This window comes from Antechinus flavipes, chromosome 3, assembly GCF_016432865.1.
Source record: "Antechinus flavipes isolate AdamAnt ecotype Samford, QLD, Australia chromosome 3, AdamAnt_v2, whole genome shotgun sequence".
Classification (NCBI taxonomy): domain Eukaryota; kingdom Metazoa; phylum Chordata; class Mammalia; order Dasyuromorphia; family Dasyuridae; genus Antechinus; species Antechinus flavipes.
The window spans coordinates 316661189-316684200 of record NC_067400.1 but is presented as its reverse complement, the minus strand read 5'-3'; the positions used below and the strand labels follow the sequence as shown (position 1 = coordinate 316684200).

The 23012-nt window shown below is 36.2% G+C and overlaps 1 protein-coding gene across 5 annotated transcripts in view; it reads right to left on the bottom strand.

The window, feature by feature from the left end:
* Positions 1 to 15531: 15531 nt before the first annotated feature.
* Positions 15532 to 23012, bottom strand: part of IQCB1 (IQ motif containing B1) — a 48355-nt gene continuing 40874 nt past the window's right edge. For 4 of the 5 annotated variants that reach the window (XM_051985372.1, XM_051985371.1, XM_051985369.1 and 1 more), the window contains 4 exons: positions 19175 to 19306; positions 18590 to 18616; positions 17728 to 17884; positions 15532 to 16975 (listed from right to left, as the gene is read on the bottom strand). In XM_051985372.1, coding sequence (XP_051841332.1) covers positions 16755 to 16975; positions 17728 to 17884; positions 18590 to 18616; positions 19175 to 19306 — 537 coding nt within the window. In that variant the 3' untranslated portion in view covers positions 15532 to 16754. The remainder of the gene's footprint in view (positions 16976 to 17727; positions 17885 to 18589; positions 18617 to 19174; positions 19307 to 23012) is intronic. The other variant, XM_051985373.1, reaches the window with a different exon arrangement.

The window sequence follows — 23012 nt, the reverse complement described above, 5'->3', positions numbered from 1 at the left end:
CTCAAAATGAAATCATGAAGAGTCGGACATGACTGAAATGACTGAACAACAAGAAAAAGAAAAATTCCTTACTATTGTTCAGTCAATTTTTAGTTTTATATGACTGTGATTTCTTGGCAAAGATACTAAAGTGGTTCACTATTTCCATCACTAGCTCATTTTACAGATGAGGAAACCGAGGCAAAGAAGATTAAGTGACTTGTCCAGGATCATGTAGTGTCTGAGGCAAAATTTGAACTCAGAAAGATGAGTGAGTCTTCCTGATTCCAGGCAAGGTATTCTATCTAGTGTGCCACCAATCCACCCACTGTGGAACCTACTTGCCAAACTGCTCCAAAGGCTGAGTGACTACCAGTTAGCATGTAGAAGAGATTTTCATTCAGGTACAGTTTAGACTAGAATCTGAGGTCCCTTCCAAGTATTAGATTTTATATTTCTTAAATATTAAATAAAACACAGTTCCTGTCTTTAAGGAACTTATAATCTAGAAATTACTGTCATGTATAGGGTGGTATTATAGATTAATGTGTTCCGTGATACCCTTTTCTTTCAATTAATCAATAAATATTTATTACAAACTTAATATGTGCCAGGAACTTGTGCCAATCACTTGAGATGCCCTCCAAAAATGTGAAAATACCTTTGTCCTTATGAAGCTTACCTTCTAATGGAAATGATAATAGGTATGCAAAATATATAGTATAAGGTAAAACAAGGTATGAAACCCATAGTGACTGGAGTCCAGGAAAGCCTCCTGCAGAAGATGGCTCTTGAGTTGATTTTTTAAAGGAACTCAAGCATTCTGTGAGAGGGTAAGGTAAGCAGTGAATGAGTGCATTTCAGCATGAGGGAAAATTAGGGCCTCAGTTTATCAGATTTCCCCCACCCCTATTCCCAATACACTGATGTAGTAGTTATTAGAGACATAGAGATTCAGTAAACAAGTAAACTTCCCTTTATTTGGGGCCTACAGACTGATAAAGTCCCACAGCAAGATAAAGTCATGTCAAATGAAAAGAATCTATGGTTCATCTAATCCAGTCCTCTCATTTTACAAATGAGGAAAATGTACTTGGCCATAAGTCTGTCATTGAATCACCACATTTGGCAGGTGCTACAAGTGTTACGATGCAATCATCCTGGCCTAACATAGCTCCAATTTCTGGTATTATGAGTTCGTATTTCAATAAAGAAGTTTTTGTACATGCATTTTTGGGGGAGGGTAGGAACAGGATCCCATCTTGTCCAAATGAATCAAACAAGATTTTATACAATCTACTATTTGTAAAACATGGTATAAGACACAGGGGATAGGTATAAAGACAAAAACAGCTGTGTACCTTCAAAGAGCTAAAAAGCTAGTAGGGGATACAAAATTTACACACATATATTAAAAGAAGGTACTTTGAGAAGGGAAAGAACACTGAGAAGTAAGGGAATCAGGGAAATCTTTCATAGAGGAAATGAACCTCAAGGAAAAAAAAGAGATTCTAAGAAGAGAAGGTAAGGGTAGATATTCCAAGCAAGTGTTTACATGAATTTACAGAAAGAGACAGTATGTTAAGTAACAATGCAGTTTGGCTTGAGCATAAAGTAAATAATGATGATGATATGATGATAACAACAATTAATATTTGTGATATTTTTATGATTTACTAAGTACTTTGCAAAATTATCTCATTTTATCCTCACAACAATCCTGATAGGTAGGTGCCATTATTAAACCTTAACTGGAATCTGTGTTGGGCTGTAAAATGCCAAGCTGAGAAGTTATTCTAGAGGCACCAATGGGGTGAAGGTTTTTGAGTAAGGAAGTAACATGATTATATCAAAGGCATTATATCAAAGGTAGCACACTGGATGAGAACTGGACCTGAAATCAGTCATCCTAAGTTCAAATCTTCTTTCAGACAACAGCTGTGTGATTCTGGGCAAGTCACTTAAGTCCTATCTGCCTCAGTCTCCCCAACTGTAAAAATGGGAACAATAACAGCACTTACTGTCAGAATTCTTGTATGATTAAATGAGATAATATTTGTGAAATTCCTGGACTCAGTGAGGGCCCAGTTGAGTTAGAGTGGACATGTTTGGAATTGTGACTTCCTTTAGTCTTTGTCCACACCAAGGAAAAAATTTACATCCAAGGATTCAGATAAAGGCCTCATTTCTAAAATATATAGAGAATTTACTCAAATTTATAAGAAATCAAGACATTCTACAACTGATAAATGGTCAAAGGATATGAACAATTTTCAGATGAAGAAATTAAAACTATTTTTAGTAATATGAAAAAATGCTCTAAATCACTATTGATCAGAAGAAATGCAAATTAAGACAAACTCTGAGGTACTACAATAATCTCAGATTAGCTAGGATGACAAGAAAAGATAATGACAAATGTTGGAAGGGATGTGGGAAAACTGGGATTAATACATTGTTGGTAGAATGGTGAACTGATCTAACCATTCTGGAAAGCAATATGGAATTATGCCTAAAGGGCTATCAAACTGTGCATACCCTTTGATCCAGCAGTGTTTCTACTGGGTCTGTATTTCAAAGAGATCTTTAAAGAGGGAAAGGGACCCACGTGTGCAAAAATGTTTGTGGCAGCCCTGTTTGTAGAGGCAAGAAACTGGAAACTGAGTTTGAGAAGGGCTGAATAAGTTATAATATATGAATGCTATGGAATATTATTGTTCTGTAAGAAATGATCAGGAGGATGATTTGAGAGACCTGGAGAGACTTGCATGAATGGGGGCTCAGTGAAGTGAGTAGAACCAAGAGAAAATTGTACATGGTAACAACAAAATTATATGATGATCAGTTCTGATGGATGTGATTCTTTCCAACAATGAGATAATTCAGACCAGTTACAATGATCTTGTGATGAAGAGAGCCATCTGCACCTAGAGAGAGGACTGCGGGGACTGAGTGTGGATCACAACAGAACATTTTCACTTTTTTGTTGTTGTTTGCTTGTTTTTTGTTTTGTTTTGTTTTCTTTCTCATTTTTTCCCCTTTTGAATCTGATTTTTGTTGTGTAGCATGATAATTGTGGAAATATGTATAGAAGAATTACATGTGTTTAATATATATTGAATTGCTTGCCAGGCAGGGGAGAGGGTGAAGGGAAGGGAGGGAGAAAAAAATTGGAAAACAACATTTTGCAAGAGTGAATGATGAAAACTATTTACACATATGTTTTGAAAATAAAAAGCTTTTTAAAAACAGGGAAAAAATAACCTAGAATTGATTGTATGACATGGGAAACACTGGCACAGGTCTGCCCAGCATGAGTGCCCTCATCAGAGAAGGTGCTGCACTCTTTGAGTAAAGCAGAATTGAATTAGGCCAAAAGAAACATGAGATACACAAAATTAGAGGAGCTAACCCAAATGATCATAGTGACTATTCGTGTCCAATAAGGCATTCTGAGCTCGTATTGGTCTGATCAGCCACAGTCAGACATACTGTAACTTGACTCTAAAACAGTAAGGTCATTTTGGTCCTCTTCAAGAAAAAGTAACAACAACCAACCACCACCATTTGAATTTCTGTGAAATTCAAGGACAAGCATCATTTAGAACTAAAGCCAAATACTATTATCAGATGCTATTTCCCAAATAGCCTCATGCAAGATTTAGGGTCCTGAAGGCCTCAGAAAATCAACTTAAAAATTAAAATTTGGTTGCATAGGACCTGCTAAATTGACAAGGAGAATTTGCAGTATTAGCAGAGACCTCAAAACTCATTTCTGTACATTTATATAGAATTCCTATTTAAAGTATTTATTTGCAAATTAGCAAGTCAATCAACTGTTATTCAATTTGATTTGGCTCAGGTCTGTGTGAGGCATCTAAAAAAATAATGAAGAATAGTTTAGAAAGATATGCCTTGTGATAATTGTGGAAATATGGATAGGATAACTGCACATGTTTAACATATATTGGATTACTTGCCATTTAAGGAAGGGGCTAAGAGGAAGGGAGGGAGAAAAAAAATTTGGAACACAAAGTTTTGCAAGGGTGAATGTTGAAAACTATCTATGCAAATATTTTGAAAATAAAAATATTTAAAAATTTAAAAAGAGAGATGCCCTGCTAGTTATTTTTTTTCTTCACAAACACAAATATCATCCAAAACATTCTTCATTATAATGCATAATAAGTTTATATTCTAGGTCACACAGCAGGTGATGGAGACTAAGAATCATTGGAATGAACTTACAGTATATACTAGATACAACATATGTGTGCAGAACCGAACAGTTCTCTTGTTGCACAGGAAGAATTGGATTCAGAAGATATAAATAAGCCAGGAAGCAAAATAAAAATGCAAGCAGTTTATATTCATTTCCCAGTGTTCTTTCTTTGGGTGTAGCTGCTTCTGTTCCTCCTTGATCAATTGAAACTGAATTAGATCTCTTTATCGAAGAGATCCACTTCCATCAGAATACATCCTCAAACAGTATCATTGTTGAGGTATATAATCTTCTTCATAAGGACTCCTGCTTAGTCTCTGCCGACAAGCAAGGGACTATTTAAACGAATCAAGAAATAGCTGTCTATCCTATTTTTAGAGGACAGGAATCTCAGAAGTGCTCCAGGTGGCAACTTTCAGTATTGATTTATTATTAAAGTTAGGAAAATTTTTCTGTTTAAGACAATGTACTATGGTATGACAGAAAAAGGAAAGATTTGGAATCAGAAGACCAGAGTGCAAGGAAAAATGTTACTATTCTTATTTGGAAAGAATAGCTAACTGGTCAGTGTACTCTTTATTATAATTCTTCAGACAGTATATTTGACAATAGATTATTCCCTAATCATTTTACCGAAATGTTTCTGTTCAGTCATTTCAATCCTAACCAACTCTCCATGACCCCATTTGGAAATATCTTAGTACAGATACTAGAGTGGTTTACCATTTCCTTCTCCAGTTCATTTGACAGATGATGAAACTGAGGCACACAGGATTAAGTGATTTGCCCAGGGTCACACAGATGGTAAGGAGCCAGATTAGAACTGACAAAGATGAATCTTCTTCATTCCAGACCTAGCACTCTATTCACTTTGCCATTTAACTGCTCTGCATCAACTGGTAATTTCCTCACTAATTTCTTTACCAAGTTCCATTTCTTTTATTCAGGCTAAATGATCTCAATTCCTCGAGCCTTTTCTCACATGACATGATTTATTTGTTAATCTTTTCATTATTTCTGATTTATTCCTCTCAGGAGCTTCTCCAGTTTTTCCATATCCCTTTTAAAATGATAAATAAAACTGTACACAATATTTTAAATAGAATCTAACATGTTGAATATAGAGAAAAGATTGCCTCTCATCTGTTATATGTTATATATGTAATATGGTACAGTAATTTCTTCATTTAGAAAAATAACATCTTTTTGTTTTTCTTCCTGGGTTATTTATACCTTCTGAATCCAATTCTCCCTGTGCAACAAGAGAACTGTTCGATTCTACACACATATATTGTATCTAGGATATACTGTAACCTATTCAACATGTAAAGGACTGCTTGCCATCTAGGGGAGGAGGTGGAGGGAAGGAGGGGAAAAATCAGAACAAAATTGAGTGCAAAGGATAATGTTGTAAAAAATTACCCTGGCATGAGTTCTATCAATAAAAAGTTATTTTAAAAAAAAAGAAGAAAGAAATCAAGCCATTCTCCCATTGATAAATGGTCAAAGGATATGAACAGACAATTCTCAGATGAAGAAATTAAAACTATTTCTAGCCATATGAAAATATGCTCCAAATCATTATTAATCAGAGAAATGCAAATTAAGACAACTCTGAGATACCACTACACACCTGTCAGATTGGCTAGAATGACAGGGAAAGATAATGGGGAATGTTGGAGGGGATGTGGGAAAACTGGGACACTGATACATTGTTGGTGGAATTGTGAACACATCCAGCCATTCTGGAGAGCAATTTGAAACTATGCTTAAAAAGTTATCGAACTGTGCATACCTGTTGATCCAGCAGTGTTTCTACTGGGCTTATACACCAAAGTGATACTAAAGACGGGAAAGGGACCTGTATGTGCCAAAATGTTTGTGGCAGCCCTGTTTGTAGTGGCTAGAAGCTGGAAAATGAATGGATGCCCATCAATTGGAGAATGGTTGAGTAAATTGTGGTATATGAATATTATGGAATATTATTGTTCTGTAAGAAAGACCAGCAGGATGAATACAGAGAGGACTGGCGAAACTTACATGAACTGATGCTAAGTGAAATGAGCAGAACCAGGAGATCATTATATACCTCAACAACGATACTGTTTGAGGATGTATTCTGATAGAAGTGGATTTCTTCGATAAAGAGAGCTAACTCAGTTTCAATTGATCAAGGATGGACAGAAGCAGCTACACCCAAAGAAAGAACACTGGAAAATGAATATAAACTGCTTGCATTTTTGTTTTTCTTCCTGGCTTATTTAAACCTTCTGAATCCAATTCTCCCTGTGCAGCAAGAGAACTGTTTGGTTCTGCACACATATATTGTATCTAGGATATACTGTAATCTATTCAACATGCAAAGGACTGCTTGCCATCTGAGGGAGGGGGTGAAGGGAGGGAGGGGAAAAATCAGAACAAAATTGAGTGCAAGGGATAATATTGTAAAAAATTACCCTGGCATAGTTTCTGTCAATAAAAAGTTATTTAAAAAATAAAATTAAAGAAAAAGAAAAATAACATCTTTATATTATTTAGTCATTTTGTGACCTAATAGATCTCAAAAGTCCTTTTCTGTTTTTCATGTATTAAGCCCAATCATTCCCCAAAGTGAAATTAGCTAGACATATTAAAAGCACAGGCAAAATTTTGAGGAAGATTTCTTTTGCGTTTTCTCAACTGTGAAACAAACGGATCCCTGAAGAACTCTCTGACCCTTGATTTTATTATGAGGGTAATATTACCTGTCCTACATACTTCACAAGACTGTTGTGAAGATAGGGTAAAGTGATGAATATGTGAGCATTGTGAAAACTGACAGGGCTAGACAAACATAAGGGATCCTTATTATTCAATCATGCCAGTCTCTTCCCTACCTCTGTCAAATACACAATCACTGACTATTTGCAAACTCTGTGCTTTTCTCTACATTTGCCCTTGGTAAAAGGGGGAACCTATGAACTAAGACAACATTGCCAAAGACCTCTCATCAGCCATCTAGTGGTTCACAGTGTGATAGACAAAACAGCTGAAATAGTCTTTCAATGACAACTTCCCTTGAGTCTTTGGGGATCTTCACTCCACAACAAAGGGACCCTAGGGATGGAGGCAGCAGAGATTACCCAGGTCTTTGTTTTCCAGTTTAGAAAGATTCAGTCCAACTAGCTCACACAGAACTGGCTCATACCACCTAAGGCAGGAATTCTTAACCCGGCATTTGTAAACTCAAAAACTTGGCAATTTTTTCAATATAATAGATTTTTGATTTTTTTAAAATGCATAAAATAAGATATATAGAATTATCTTATTTTACGCATTTAAAAATATTATTCTTTAGGAGTGCATAAGCTTTGCCAGACTGCCGAAGGAAACATGATATAAAAAAGGTTAAAAACCCCTGACACAAGGCATGGAGAAACACCTCCACCCCCACCCCACTACCAACCCTGTCCCCTTAAATGGGCATCCCTCACCTTCCTAAAACAGAGATAAAAAAGAAGAAACAAGGAAAGCGGAGTAAGAGCAAAGAGAGGCAATTTGTGCTTCTTCTCCATTACTTTTTGCAGTTTTCCCATGCAGTTTGAACTACATTCACTCTCTAAGATTCATCAGCTTTCTGACCTTTCTTACTCTAAAGTCCCTAGCTTCACTTCAGAAATTGGTGCTTTTGCTGATTATCAACAACCCCCATCACAGCCCCCAAATGAAAACAATGCAATAGCCGCCAGCCCAATTTCCCATTCTGATTTTTCTACCAAGTAGGCTTGAGTACCTAACAGAGGGGAGAGGAGGCAGGAGGAGGGACCCAATGTTCACTCCCAATTCTTAGGAATGTAGGGAAGGGAAGAAGGAAAAAAAGGAATGGGGAGAGAGAAACACACACACACACACACACACACACACACACAGAGAGAGAGAGAGAGAGAGAGAGAGAGAGAGAGAGAGAGAGAGAATCAGAGACGGAGACAGACCAACATAGACAGAGTGACAGAAACAGAGACAAAGAGAGAGACAGGGACAGAAACAGAGAGACAAAGAGAGAACAGAGAAAGAGAGAGACACAGAGAGACAGAGATAGATAAGAAAGAGAGATGGACACAGAGACAGAGACAAAGAAAAATACAGAGAGAGATAGACACAAACACAGGTAGACAGAGACAGAGAGACAGAGACAAAGGCAGAGACAGAAAGGAAGAGAAAGGAAGAGAGAAAGACAAACAGAAATACAGAGAGAGAGAGAGACAGAGAGAGAGACAGACAGAGGATGGTAAGAGGATAACTACAAGGATGGGGTGGAGGAAGGGGACGTCTGCTTTGGAAGTAGAAGGCTGGAGAATGGGATACAGTCCATACCTTGATTCTTCTGTGGAAATCAAGTCTTATCCTAGGTTTCATGCCATCAGGTCCTAAAGAAATAGCTCAAAACACACACACACACACACACACACACACACACACACACACACACACACACACACACCAAACAAAAAACTAGAGGTAGAAAATAGTCATTGCCATTCTTCCCCGACTGCCCTCAGACTCCCCATTCAGACCTCATATTTACACTGACCACCTTATTCTGTTCCTGTTCTTTTTACCTATTCCTGCTAGTTTTTCTCTTTTCCCTCTCTGCTACCGCATGCATGTGTTTGCTTCTCTCCGTTTACGTTTTGCACAGACGTCTGCTTGACTTGTGACAGACAATAGCGAGTCCCTTCCCTCCTCCCCGAATATCGAAGCAACCTTGGTTTTCCTATCACCATGGAAACTTTGAAAAGGAAGGGGATGCGTGGGGAGGAGGATGGCCGTTAAAAGAACTTAGGCACTTGTTGATTGGTTGGCAGGTGATGAACCATGAAGTCATGGTCCATGAGGGAGGTCCATGTGGGAATGGGGAGCTTGGGGAAAGGAACGTCACCAGAGACGAGAGGGAGAGGGAGAGAGAGGAGGGAGGAGAAAAATGAATAGGAATGGGAAAGAAAGGGACAGCAACCAGAAGATCCAGCAGCTTGAACTTGCTTATTCCAACAGATAGCGCTAGATTGGGAGATTTTTGAGCCCTGGGCTGGAAGTTAAGGAACTTTTTTTTTTAGTATCACTCCACCAAAAATTATCTGTAGAAAGTCTCAACCTCTTCATGCCCGAGTTTTCAGATATAATAATTTACTAGCTTTGTGAAACTGAGCAAGTCATTTCCTTTTCTCTGGAACTCGATTTTCTCATATGTAAAAAGAAGGATGTTGGATCAGAGGGGATGGGGAAAAGGGAGGAAAAAATTTGGAACACAAGATTTTGCAAGGGTGAATGCTGAAAATTGTGCATATGTTTTGAAAATAAAAAGCTTAAAAAAAGAATTATAGGAGACATGTGAAGTGAAGCACAGGAGTGGATAGAGAATAGCAAAGGAAACTTGGGTATTAATTCTGATATCACTCCTCTCCTGTCATCTATCACCATAATACTCAACATACTCTGTGAAATTTTATCTTCAAATCTTTTTTTCACCCTACTATATCCACACATTTCTGTATTCATAGGAAGAAGCTGGTTGTAAATGATTCTATTGTAGACTTGGTTTGTAATCATGGATGAAATTATTTTCAATTCAATTGAGTTCAACAAGCATTTGTTAAGCACTTATTATATACTAGACACTGAATTAAGCAGTGGGAATATTAAGACAAAAATAAAACAATTCGTGCTTTTAAGGAGCTTATTATGCTACAAGGAGAGGGAAGGAAGAGGAGTAATAAGTACATAAAGAAGTACAAAATGCATGGAAATGAACACAAGGAATTTTAAGTGTGTGAAATGGAGATAAAGTGAAGAACTTCCAGAAATGTTTAAATTCCTTTTCTATATTTTTATTTTTTATTATTTCTATGTCTCTGTGACCTGCATAAGTATGCTGTGTATTAGCCAATATTTACTAAAACTTTAGATATGTTTACTTAACCTAAAATGATTACATTTATCACTATTCAATGTCATCAATATTTAGACTATTAGTTGAATGTTGTTAGCTTAGTAATCTAAATCTTGAAGGCCTGTTGGTACCCATGTCTAACATTCAATTAAGGGGAGAGGGCACCTACTTTCTTAATGCTCCCTAACCTATGATGTAATCCTTTGTAACCAAACCTATAAAAACTGTATATCTTTCCTAAATCTTTAGCCCTTCTACTGTGAGCTTTCTCTCTTTCCCTCCTCACGGTGGAATTGCTCATTCGCATGGGAATTTATTAATAAACAACAACTTTTCTTCTTTTTACTTCGAGAAGTCTCTGAGTAGTCATTTTAGGTAAGGGTCTTCTATATCCCTCACATAGGGAAGGAAGAGCACTAACATCCAAAAAACTTGGGAAATCATAAAATGTTTTGTGAAGGAATTTAGGAAGCAGGCCTTGAGCTGATTGGTACTAGTAAATTCCAAGAGGTAGGAGTGAGGAAAAAAGAACATTCTTGGCTTAGCAGGAGATGGAATATTATGAATGAAAAGCAGCAAGTATGCTTATTTGGCAAGAGCGTAAGGTCCACAGAGGGGGGAATTGAATCCGAATAAACAGGTTGGAACCAGACTGCAAAGAGTTTTAAATGCCAAAAAAGGATTTTGTATTTCACCCTTTAGACAATTGGGGTTCCATGAAGTTTCTTCAGGGTGACATAGTTAAATCTGTTCATTAGAGAAATTGATTTGGCAGCTGTGTGAAGCTTGTATTGGAAAGAGAAGAGACTAGATAGGAGACCAATTATGAGGATACTATTATAGCCCAGATGAAATGTGATGAACTAAAGCAATCAGCTTGATGAACAAAACAGATCTAAAAAGAGATGTGGAGATAAAACAGACAAAACTTGGCAATCTTGGATATGATAATGGTGAAGTTCATGAATCTGGATAACTGAAAGGATAGTGGTACCCTTGACAAAAATAGGGAGTCTGTTTTTTTTAAAGTGGAGTTTAAGAAGAAAGATAAGGAGTTTTGTTTTGGACATTAGGAGCCTATGATATATATAGGTGGAAAAACCAATTGATACTACAATCACAAGCAAGAATTAGATTTCATATAAATGAGCAAAAATGTTAAGAATTACTATCCTTGTAAATATATGAAATGATCTCAACAGCAATTAATGTTAGTACATGAAAATATTTGCGTTTACTTTGATTCTAATTATCTGCTGTAGCTATTTGTCTCCATCTGGTTAAGAAAAGTTATTCGAACAAAAAAATCTGAATGCTCATATAAAGTACAAAATTCTCTATTTGCAAGTTTGTGAAGATCCTCTCCCTTTTTGATTTTTATATGTATATTTGTTTACCTACCTCAAATTCCACTCAATTGGGATTGGCCCCTAAGTCCATCATATCTGTGTATTTATAAAAGAATGCTACATGGATTGGGAACCTATGCTTGATTCAGTAGACATTGGGGAGTCATAGAATTTTTTTTGGTTGCTGTTTTTAGCAGAAAAATAACACGGCCAGAGTAATACATTAGAAAGATTACCAAAATTACAATTGCTAAAAAAAAAAAAAGGGGGGGGGATGTAGAGGCTAAAGTCTGAAGGCAGAAAGATCAGTTACACTGCTACAAAAATTAGGTGACAAGAAACAAGAGCCTGACTTAAATAGAAACAGAATATAGTGGATAAAATGTGAAAGAATGTGGTAGGGTAAACAGGACTGTTTGGCAATTAAATTTAGGAAATGGAGAAAAGGCAAGATCTAAATGAAAAGAAGGATGGTGGTGTTTGGTGATATTTTTTGGGTTAACTTTGAACATTAGTTCTTTTCACATATACACATAACTAAGATGTATATTTTCCTTCTATTGCTTGATTTCTCTCTCCTTCCTCTCAAACATGTAATTGTGACTTTAATAAAAATAGAAACCACGACTTCCATTAGATTAGTAACTCCTGAAGACTAAGGAACTACTTGTTCAAAAGAACAAGTAGTGTTTATAGCGAGATTTTTACTTCAGGGTATAAATCCTTAGTTAATGATACCAAATATATCTCTTATGATTTTTGTCTCTCAATGAACTTCCTTTGAGGTAGACCTAAACAAAATATTATGGTTTCCCTCTAATGTGAACTATCTTTGCCTGTCAGGAAGAAGCTCATCTAGCTTCTATCAGATATAACCAATTCCCAGACTATGCAGTTTGTATACAGTGATTGTGAGATAGAACTCTTGTCTATCACAAACCTCTATTCATCTTTCAACAGCCTTTGAGACATTGATTAGCATGTAGTAGACAGGTCTGGGGCCTGGTCTGCTAGGTGCACTCTATCTGGCTCCTTGACCCTCCCTCTGAGTTCCTGCCTTTATTTCTCTGGTTGCCCTGAGAAACCCCCACAGCTGTATTTCTTCTATGAAAAAATGTTTGGTCTTTGATCTGAGAGAAATGGCCAAATGACCTTCCTTTTATCAAAGATCTGCTTATGATGATCTTTGCTAAGTTTATTCCGGGACTAAGTCCACTGTGAGGTTATTCTTTCTCCCTGTGCCTTCTCTCCAATGGCATCTTTCTCTCCTTACTCTAGCTAACTCTGGTTAGTCTGCTAAATCCCTCTGTGGATAACCTGCCAGTCAGTGGCTTACTCCCACCTTTTGGTGTATTTCTTTTCTCCTGGTTAATTGTGAGTTCCCCTAAGGAACTTGTCTTTTCCTTGTTAACTATATGCTCTCTCAACTTTATTTCATATTTGCCATTTCTGATGTCTATTTTACCTCTTATTTTGTAAACTCTTTTCCTAAATAAATCTGCCTTTTGGCAAAGAGAATGGCATTGTGAATTTGTCATGCTTATTTTGAGATAGATATTGCTAGCCCAACCTCAATACCTCCACATGTTGTGTAATTTGTTATCAGTGTAGAGGGGCTTACTATGTATAAGCCTGCCTCTTACACAGCGGGACTTGTGTGTACCAGAGTTCCCCCCATAATTTCAGAGAACAGTTGTGTCTTGATGCTGATGGAAATTTGGCACTTTTAAGTTGATAAAGCGATTTCCTAACAAGTCACTGGGTAGGTAGAGGTATTTTTGGTGGTGGTGTTTCGGTCACGATTGCTATGACCCTATTTGAAGTTTTCTTGACAGAGACTGGAGTGCTTTGCTATGCCTTCTCTAGCTCATCTTAGAGTTGAGAAAATGGAGGCAAACAAGCTTGAGCACCTAGTCCCACTGTCACACAGCTGGGTGTCAAAGGCTGGTTTTGAACTCAGATCTTATTGACTCCAGGCCCTGATTTAGATTTCTATCTACTGTTGTCACATACCTGCCAGGTGCTGACATTGTGGATGATAAAAGGGGAATGACTCCATCTTTTTTTTTAAAGCTTTTCAATTTCAAAACATATACATAGTCTTCAATATCCACCCTTACAAAACCTTGTGTTCCAAATTTTTTCTCCCTCCCCCTCCCTGTGACAGCAAACAATCCAATATATGTTAAACATGCAATTCTTCTATATTTATTTCCACAATTATCATGCTACACAAGCAAAATCAGATAAAAAAAAAGAAAAAATGCAAGCAAACAACAAAAAAAGGCGAGAATGCTATGCTGTGATCCACACTCAGTTCCCACAGTCCTCTGTCTGGTGCAGATGGCTCTCTTCATCACAAGACCATTGAAACTGGCCTGAATCACTTCACTGTTGAAGAGGCAAGTGTGGGACAGTGACCACTAATTCAAAATAATTCAAATTGAGGTTTCTGAGTCAGAGGAGAAAGCAGTTTATTCAGTTCCTATAGGAAAGGAGCATTGCCTTCATCAGGATCTAGTGAAGTGAGGCAAAGGACAGGCAACAGGATTTTTTATCCCATTAAATAACTATCACATCTTGAGCCTCAGCTGTCCCTTAGTATCAAGGCTCACAATCTGTACTCCACTCTCAGGATACAAGAACAAGGAGACTATAGATTACAAAGCACTTTGTGCTGTGTGAGATTAAGCAAAGGTATAAGCAAGGGTTTTTTTCCTGGAACTGTAACCCCAAACTATGGCAGAAGTCAATTTCATGTCTATCCCACTTAATCCCTTTTCTTTTTGTGTCCATTTGAGGACTTCTCACACCAATCAGATACAAATTTTCAACTTCTATATCTCATCTTTGGGACTTTCCCTATCTTTTTGACTTATGGGCTCCCACCCTTGATTCCTCATTAATTGGATGTTACAGAAGTTACAGGACATGAATCTCTACCTCTCATTACATTGCCAGTCCCTGCTCCCAAGAAACTTACATTCTTTTGGGAGAAAATAGACGCCCTAGATTATTCCTTGATGTCCTTATGAGCTTCAGTTTTCTAATTTAAGTTTCAATTCATCAATTTAATTTTCATAACTGTGGAAAACAAATGCCCATCCATTTCTCACAGCCATGTTCGCTAGAATTGCTCATCGTATAATCTTGTTGCCATGCACAATGTTCTGTAGGTTCTACGTACTTCACTTAGCATCAGGTTCACGTAACCGACCTCCATTTTTTCTCTCCTTTCTGCCTAGTGATTTAGGACAATCGGAGCTTTTCCTTAGAAAGATCAAGCCTCTAATTGGTGTTCTTCCCGACTGCACAGTGGCTTTGAATCCAGGAAAGCAAGCGTCTTATATTTAGACAAGCACGGAACTAGCTCAAATGTGAAATACTGATATAATAATCCCTCAAATTGAGTAAAATAGTCATTATGAATTGTTTGCTTCTTAAAGCCTTCATCCTGAAGTTGGCAAGTCTTCCTTTTGTTTGAGGAAATTGTGATGGATTATACAATGAATTTATTTTTTCCTCTTTTTTAGGGAGAATTTAAAACAAGAATCAAATTTAAACTTTAAGTAATGTCCTTGGGGATCCAGGGTGAGGAACATAAACAGGCAAAGACAAAAGCATCTGACACTTCTCTTTTTTTGAAATTCCTCCAAGTTTGAATGTAGTCCAGATTCAGAAGCTGAAAGGGACCTTTTTTAGTGAAGAGAGAAAGGGCAAGCATGCAGCCTACCTTCTGAGCCCACTAGTGATTGCGTAACAATAGCTATGACTTTTTTTTTTTCGATTTGCTTTTAACAGGACATTGCATGGTTTATGTAAAATGGTGAATCTCAAGCTAAGCAAAATTAATTGATGTGATGTATAATAGTCTTTAAAATATCAGACTCTCTCCTTTTAGGTGTTCACAAATGAAATGAGTGTTTTGCTAATATAGCTAAAAAATGATGTCCTAAGGTTTTTTCAGGTTGAAAAAAAGTGTTGAGGTGGTTTCAAAACACACACACAAACATGTGTGGTATGGCAAATCCAATTCAAAAATACTCAGAGATATCTCAAAGTGAAGAATAGAAGTTTTATTAGGATCTCATGAGAAAAGGGACAGTCCACTCATTGGGGTTCCCTCCCCAGTGAAGGAAGGTCAATCCCCACAGAAATCTAAGGCTATTATATAATCACAAACCACAAGAATCCATGACACCTCCTTCCCCTCCACCCCCCTTCTCCTCATCTGGTTAATACCTTGCTTAGTGCTTGGAAATAGCAAGGGTTTGCTAAATTCTAGTCAGGCCCATATGGTTGACCTAAATTTTATATAAACAAGGTTTACAACTGTTTGTATGTGTGTTTTCCTAACTTTATGGGTTTATGGGTGGTCAAGGTTTACAACTGTTTATTTGAGCTAGTATAAGCATTCTATTTCATTTTCCCAAACCCATCAGACCTTCATAAACTAAATTTAGATTATAGGTTCAATCTACCTTTGTTGACAATTTTATGAGAAAACCTCATAATCCATCACAATTGAAAAGAGTGGGAGCAATTATTCTGAGAAGTCCTCAGTTTCCTGTTACACTCATACACATACACATACACACAAGAATTCAAGTCCCTTAATAGACTGAGAGAACTGCAAACTATCTTCCTGAGCAGGTTTTCAAATACATATAGACTGTGTGTGTGACTGAGAAAATAGCAAACTATTAACTAGCTATACCATCAGTCAAAAGCCTAAGCTGAGAATCTTCTATGTGCTCTGAACTCTGTTAAGTATAAAAAAGCAATGATTTCAAGAAAATGAGAAATGTAAAAAATGTGTGGCTATTCTTCAAAAATTTAGAAAATTATTTTATTTCTTAAATGTTTATCTTTAATGAAAAACTAGGAATTCTAAATAACAGAACTGAAAAATGACTGATCTGTCAAACTGTTCAGAACAATTACTAAAAAAGTATAATCATAAAAAAATTTGCCCTGCCCTGCACATAAATATAGTACCAATCTGTGTTTAATTCTACAGCAAAAGTTTCAAATTACTTTGGTATTCACAATGGAGAAATGAAATGAAAAGAGAGAAGAGAAAGAAATATAGAAGTAAAAATTAACTATCTCCTAAAATACAGAACAACTCTTATTTGAAGGGGAACCAGGAAGGGAGGTCACGAAAACTCAGATTACTAAATCTTCTGGTATGTCCAGTCGTGATGACTGATAGTCCTAACTAGAGTAATGTCATTATAACGTGACATGGTTTAAGACTGAGAGCCAGGCTAAATTCCTATGTTCCACCAATAAATAAGGTTCCAAAATCTATATTTAGAGATTCCTTTGGAATAATTTCTTCATCTTCAACCTCATCCCTAAGCTTCTTCCACCAAGGTGCTTGTTTCTCTATTAGTGTGGCAAGATGGGCTTGCTTGGCTCTAGCGGCCACAGGTCGAGATCTGCTTATGAAGAGTTCAGCCTCTTGTTCTGTAATCTCCCTCAGATTTGGCATACCTGTAATAAATGAAGAGTGGTACATGATATAGTAGATAGGGCTTTGGAATTGGAATCACAAGGACCTGAGTTCAAATCCTGCCTTAGATGCTGACACTTTCTATATGTTTGAACCTGGACAAGTCACTGACCCCACTCCCAAACCTCAATTTCTTTATCTGAAAAATGTGGGGGGAAGACAGTTGGTTTAGATGGACTCTAAGATTTCTTTCTGATCCAAACCCATGAATCTCCAACATTTCCATCTCCATCAACTAAGAACTTAGGAGGACAATGGTCTGAATTCTAAGTAGATTACAACAATGTACCAAGTGACCATTACTCTCATCTATGAATTATATTTGCTTGTTTGGACGAGATATATTATGGTTTCATGCTATTACTGCAAAAAAAAAAAAAAAAGACCTAGGCCTTATTAAGAAGGATTACAGAACTGTGTAAATTTTTTAAAAAGTTGATTTCTTTTGGAAATAGTATTTACTAAAAAAGGAAAACAAAACCCAATAGACATCAGCTGCTATAAGATAGAAAGAACTGTGATATGATTAAATAAAAGGTGGCAGGGAATAGAGAGGAATTAAGAATGTAGAATTTTCTTTCCTGAAAATATTGTTTAAGTAAAACTATTATTGGAGACAAGTGGCTGGATTAGATAGGTAATTAGTAAATGGCCCTTCTCTGTGATTTTTTGATCTAACATGTTCTATGGAATTTGTTTATTAGAAAAAGCACACATGGAATTCATCACTTACTCATCAGCTGCTCAATGTTGGTTCTGATCTGAGCTTGCAAAGCCTCCTTTCGCTGCTGTGCTCGCTCTTCTAGGGCCCTCCCTAGAAAATAGTGCCCCAGCTGCTCTTGAGCCTGGGTGTGAAGTTCCCTGCTAGCCACATCTGACATTTCAGAGCCCTGGAGAAAGATAAAAAATAAATATCATGAAGTCATATGTATTAATTTCTCTCTCATCTAACTATGAATGCCATAGAATAACTGTTTTTCTCCAATATCTGCAAATTCAATGTTCTATTCTATCTTGATTTTCTAAGAAGCTTACCTACTATCTCCTAAAATCTTAAATAGGACAAAAGTTTAGAGTAAAGTAAGGGGAGTCTCTACAGATGGCAAAGCAGGAAGGCAAGAAGATAAAGTTAGAGAAGATCTAGATTAGAAATAATAGAGTCAATGCTTATTATCATTGGTAAAGTGCTAGATAACACAGCTTTTATTTTAACATCTGTATGTGCCTTTCAGAAAAACAATATTTTAGTTATTATTTACCATATAATTATCAGGACAACTTCGGGATAGATTGTTTGTAACAGGACGGTAAAACCATGGTTATTTAGAATCCTTGATCTTAAATTATTTTTGGATAGCTTGGTTTTCCAGCAATCTGAGGGGTAATAATCCTTAAAGGGTCAATTTTTTTTTTTAAATTTTCAAATGGAAATGTTTCTAAAATATACTACACATATTTAATTGCCTTCTTACACAGAAGATATGAAACTGACAAGTGGAGTTTATAGATAAGCCTCTATTCAAATGGACATTTCTACAATGTGGCCCATAATATATATTGGTTGACTTTCTACATATACTTAACACTCAACTCACCTGCATTCCTTGATTGCTTTTATCTATCTGGAAGGGAAATCAGAAACATTTTCTGGTCAAATTCTCCCAAAGAAGCTAAACCGAGAAGAGGATTCAGTGACTGCCTATGGACAGGCATTCACAGGAAAGGATCTTTGGTTAGTGAAGCAAGGATATTTTCTGCAACAGACTCTTTTCACCTAGCTGCTGTATCCTGTAGTTGGTTTGCAACCACTGTTCTGCTTTATGGAGCAATTTTTAATGTCATGGAGAATGGGAACATGTTGGAATTGGAATAGGAGATGATCATTAATAATGATTTTAAATTACTAGAATTAATGCTTCCTTCCACTGGTGAAGAATATTAAAAGGACATCCTCAAAGAAAGATGACATCATCCATACAGAAGGTGATCATAAAGGAACAAAACACAATCTAAATTCACAAAGAACACATAAATAAATATTTTAAAATTATGCCATGTATTTATGCCTTGTTTCTATTCTTATAGCTGTGTAACATGGTATGTATAATCTTTTCATTGTTGCTATCTACAACATAAAATAATAATATAAATAAATCTTCCCATGACAGGAACCTACTTACTGAGTGCTGTTTGATATAATTGTCAATCTTTTGCTTCAGTTCCATTCTACGTGCATCAGTAAATTTGGGGAATCCTTGCCAAGAATAAGACTTTTTTTTTTTCTGATGGCATTTTCTTAAGAATTTAAGAGCCTAAAGGTGAACAAAAGAAAAGTCTGTAGTTTTCTCTTTTACTTGTGACAGTTATTTATGAGGCTTTCAACAAGACTGATAAATTTTTTTTAATAAGTTTTTATTGATAGAACCCATGCCAGGGTAATTTTTTACAGCATTATCTCTTGCACTCACTTCTGTTGCGATTTTTCCCCTCCCTCCCTCCACCCTCTCCCCCAGATGGCAAGCAAAGACTGAAATTACCACAATAAATTATCGTTCTTGATTCACAAAAGTTCTGTATTTCTTTCTTACAGACAAGAAAGTAGAGTGGAGAAAACATTGTTGGAATAGGAAATTAAAAGTACTAAGCTTAGGGGCAGCTAGGTGGCACAATGGATAGAGTGCTGACTCTGAAGTCAGGAGGATTTGAATTCAAATTTGACCTCAGGCACTTGACACTTCCTAGCTGTGCGACCTCAGGTAAGTCACTTTACCCCAATTGCCTAGCCAAAAAAAAAAAAAAAAAGTTTAATATCCAAGATATAAAAGTAATTGATTCAATATATGAGACATTCTCCAATAAATGGTCAAAGTAAAAAAATAGTACTGGCAATTCTCAAAAGCTGAAAGCTATCATTAACTATATTTTTAAAATGCTACAAATCACTAATTGACTTGAAAAATAACTGAATTCTACCTTATACCCACCAGATTGTGAAATATGAAAAAAAAAAAAAGAAAATGGTAGTTATTGGAGGAGATAAGGAAAGACTGGCAAACTAATGAACTTTTAGTAGAGATAAATTGATCTAAGCTTTCTGGAAAGAAATTTGGGGGTCAGAGGGAGCCAAGATGGCAGAGTAACAGGAAGCACTTCCAAAGAGAACCAGAAAATGCACCAGATTGAATGCTGATGGGAAAAGCCAAGAAAAAAATAACATTGATCCATTTTTTTTCTAGCTCAGTTCAGCATAGGAAGACAGAGAAGTTTGTGCAAACTGTGGACAGGGTCTGGCCAGGAGCATGGCTACAAAGCACTCTAGCACCAATGTGTATCAGGGAAAGAAAAGCTTCCAGACCTAAATCAGGGAAACATTATGGGACACTATTGCCTACTACCAAGTTTTAGGGATGGGTAAGGGAAATAGAGGGTAGTGTTCCCTGATAAGAAGCAATCAAAGACTGTGGCCTAGTACTGAGAAAAGTCAAGTTCAAAAAGTAGCAGTAGTGGTATAGCTTAGACCCCAGGAGTGAGAGGGGTCTAGGTTCTAAGGCTAGTCTAAACCCTGAAAAAAATAACCAGAACAAGGGGAACCTGCAGGTCCATCACTCTGAACCAGCAGAACTTTCCAAGTACATGATGGGGACTGAATCTAACATCCATCTACTGTTTCTCAAGACTCAAATCTAGATGAGGAACTGCAGAGTTTGTATGAGAGAAGGCAGTGATCAGACTTTGCTCTGGATTATAATACTTTTGGAGCACTGAAAGCTTGCATAGTTTAAGTCTGGATTATTTCTGAGATCATAGAAAAACACAATGCTCAACATCCCAAGAAAGTAGCAATAGAACCACCTAGACTTTCCCTCCAGAAGTATTCATGATCCTAACATCAAGTCCAAAGTCAGGAAGAAAGCTGAAAGAATGAGCAAATTAAAAAAAGAATCCCATCATAAAAAGCTATTGTAGCATTAAGGAATTCAAAAACAAACCCAGAAGATGATAATGACTCTAAATCATCTATAAGCAAAGTCTCAAAGAAAAACACATCTTGGGCACAAAGCCAAATAGAATTCTGGAAAAGATGAGCAAGATTTAGAAAAAGAATTTAAAGTGCTTTAATAAATGAAATGATAGAGCTGAAGAAAAGAAGAGGGAAAAAAAAAGATCTAGAAAAGAAAGACTTGTAAGATGAATTAACAGTTGGCACAAAAGGTATAAAACATTATCCAAGCATCAAACTCTCTGCAATTACAGTGGACCAAATGGAATACTATGAGGCCACAACAAACATTAAAATAAAATCAAAAGACTGAAAAAATAGAAGACAATTTAAGATATAGTAAATAGAACTGATCTGGAAAACAGATAAAGAAGAGAAGAATTTAAGAACTATTCTTTTTAAAGAATAATTTCATAGTTATCATACAGTTGGGTATAGAAATTTCCCTCAAGAGAGAGAAATAGGAGGGAAAGTGAAGAAAAGAGAAGAGAGAATTAGAGAGAGGGTAGATATTACGGGAGGCAGTTTTTGCATGCTGAGCCTATAGACAAGAAGATCTGAGTTCAAATTTGACACTTTCTAGCTATGTGACCCTGGACAAATCACTTAAATTTTACTTGCTTGATCCATTGGTAAAGAAATGGAAATCATTCTAGTAACTTTGCCAAGAAAACTCCTTAATAGGATCCCAGAGTCAGGACTGAAGGACTGAACAACAAAGATTAAGGAAGGAATTAGTCCTACAGTCCAAAAACATTTATAGCTTTTTTTTGGGGGGGAAGAGGGGCAAAAAATGAGAATCAAGGAATGGCCGAGCAGGTCAAGATATATAAATGTGTGTATGCAATACTATTGTGCTATAAGAAATGATATTTTTCTTCTGAGAGAAACCTGACAAGACTGCTATGAAATGATGCAATTCACTTTTGAAGTGAACAGAATCAGAACAATTTGTAAAATGACAAAAATAAGGTAATACAACTTTGAAAGAATAAAAACTGATCATTGTAATACCAACCATGATCACAGAAGACAAATGTTGAAACATGCTACCAAATTCATAGTAGAGAGATAAAATGACTCAGAACGAAGAACTACATGTGTATTGTTTTGGATATGATCAGAACAGAAACTTATTTTCCTTGAATATATGTATTTGTGACAGGATTTTGTTTTCCTTTTATACTCAACTAGAAGTGGAGGATGGGAGAGGGAGACTGGATTAAGAAGTATTGAAAATGGAATTTTGCTAATTGAAAAATATAAAACATATTTTTTAAAAGAAAGCAATTAGAACTATATCCAAAAAGTACTGAAATATGTATACTCTTTGACTCAGCAGTACAATTACTAGTTTTATACTCCAAAGATATCAAAGACAAAGGAAAAGAACTCAAATTTACAATGATTTTTGTTGTAGCATTTTTCATATTTGTAAAGAATTGGAAATTAAAGAAGGGGTAATGAACATCAATTGGAGAATGAATTTGTAATATGTCAATGTAATTAAATATTATTGTGCTATAAGAAGTTTCGAAAGACGTGGATTCAGAAACACCTAAGAAAGCTGAATTGATACAATGAATTGAGTTCACTGAGTTGAAACAGGAGAACAATTTATATACAATACGAATTTATATACACAATTACTGATCACACAATAATGCGAAAAAATGACTTTAAGTAACTTAAGAGTGCTGATAATATAGTGACTCATTATGACTTCATAAAACTGATAATGAAACATGCTTAGCATCTCTTGAAGAGAGGTAAATACTAAGGATAAAGAATGTAATATCCAGTATATAGATTTCTTTTGCTTAACTATGTATGTATATTTTTTCTAAGAGAGAGCTGTAGCTATGGGGTAGTTTGTTGACAGTGATAGTGATCCCTTCTCAAAAGAAGAGCATTTTTAAAAATGCATAGTAAAGACAGGAAATTCCAAATGGGAGATACAAGTACAGCAGTTTTGCTACAACTATATTAACTTTATTATATATTGTAGAAATTTACAG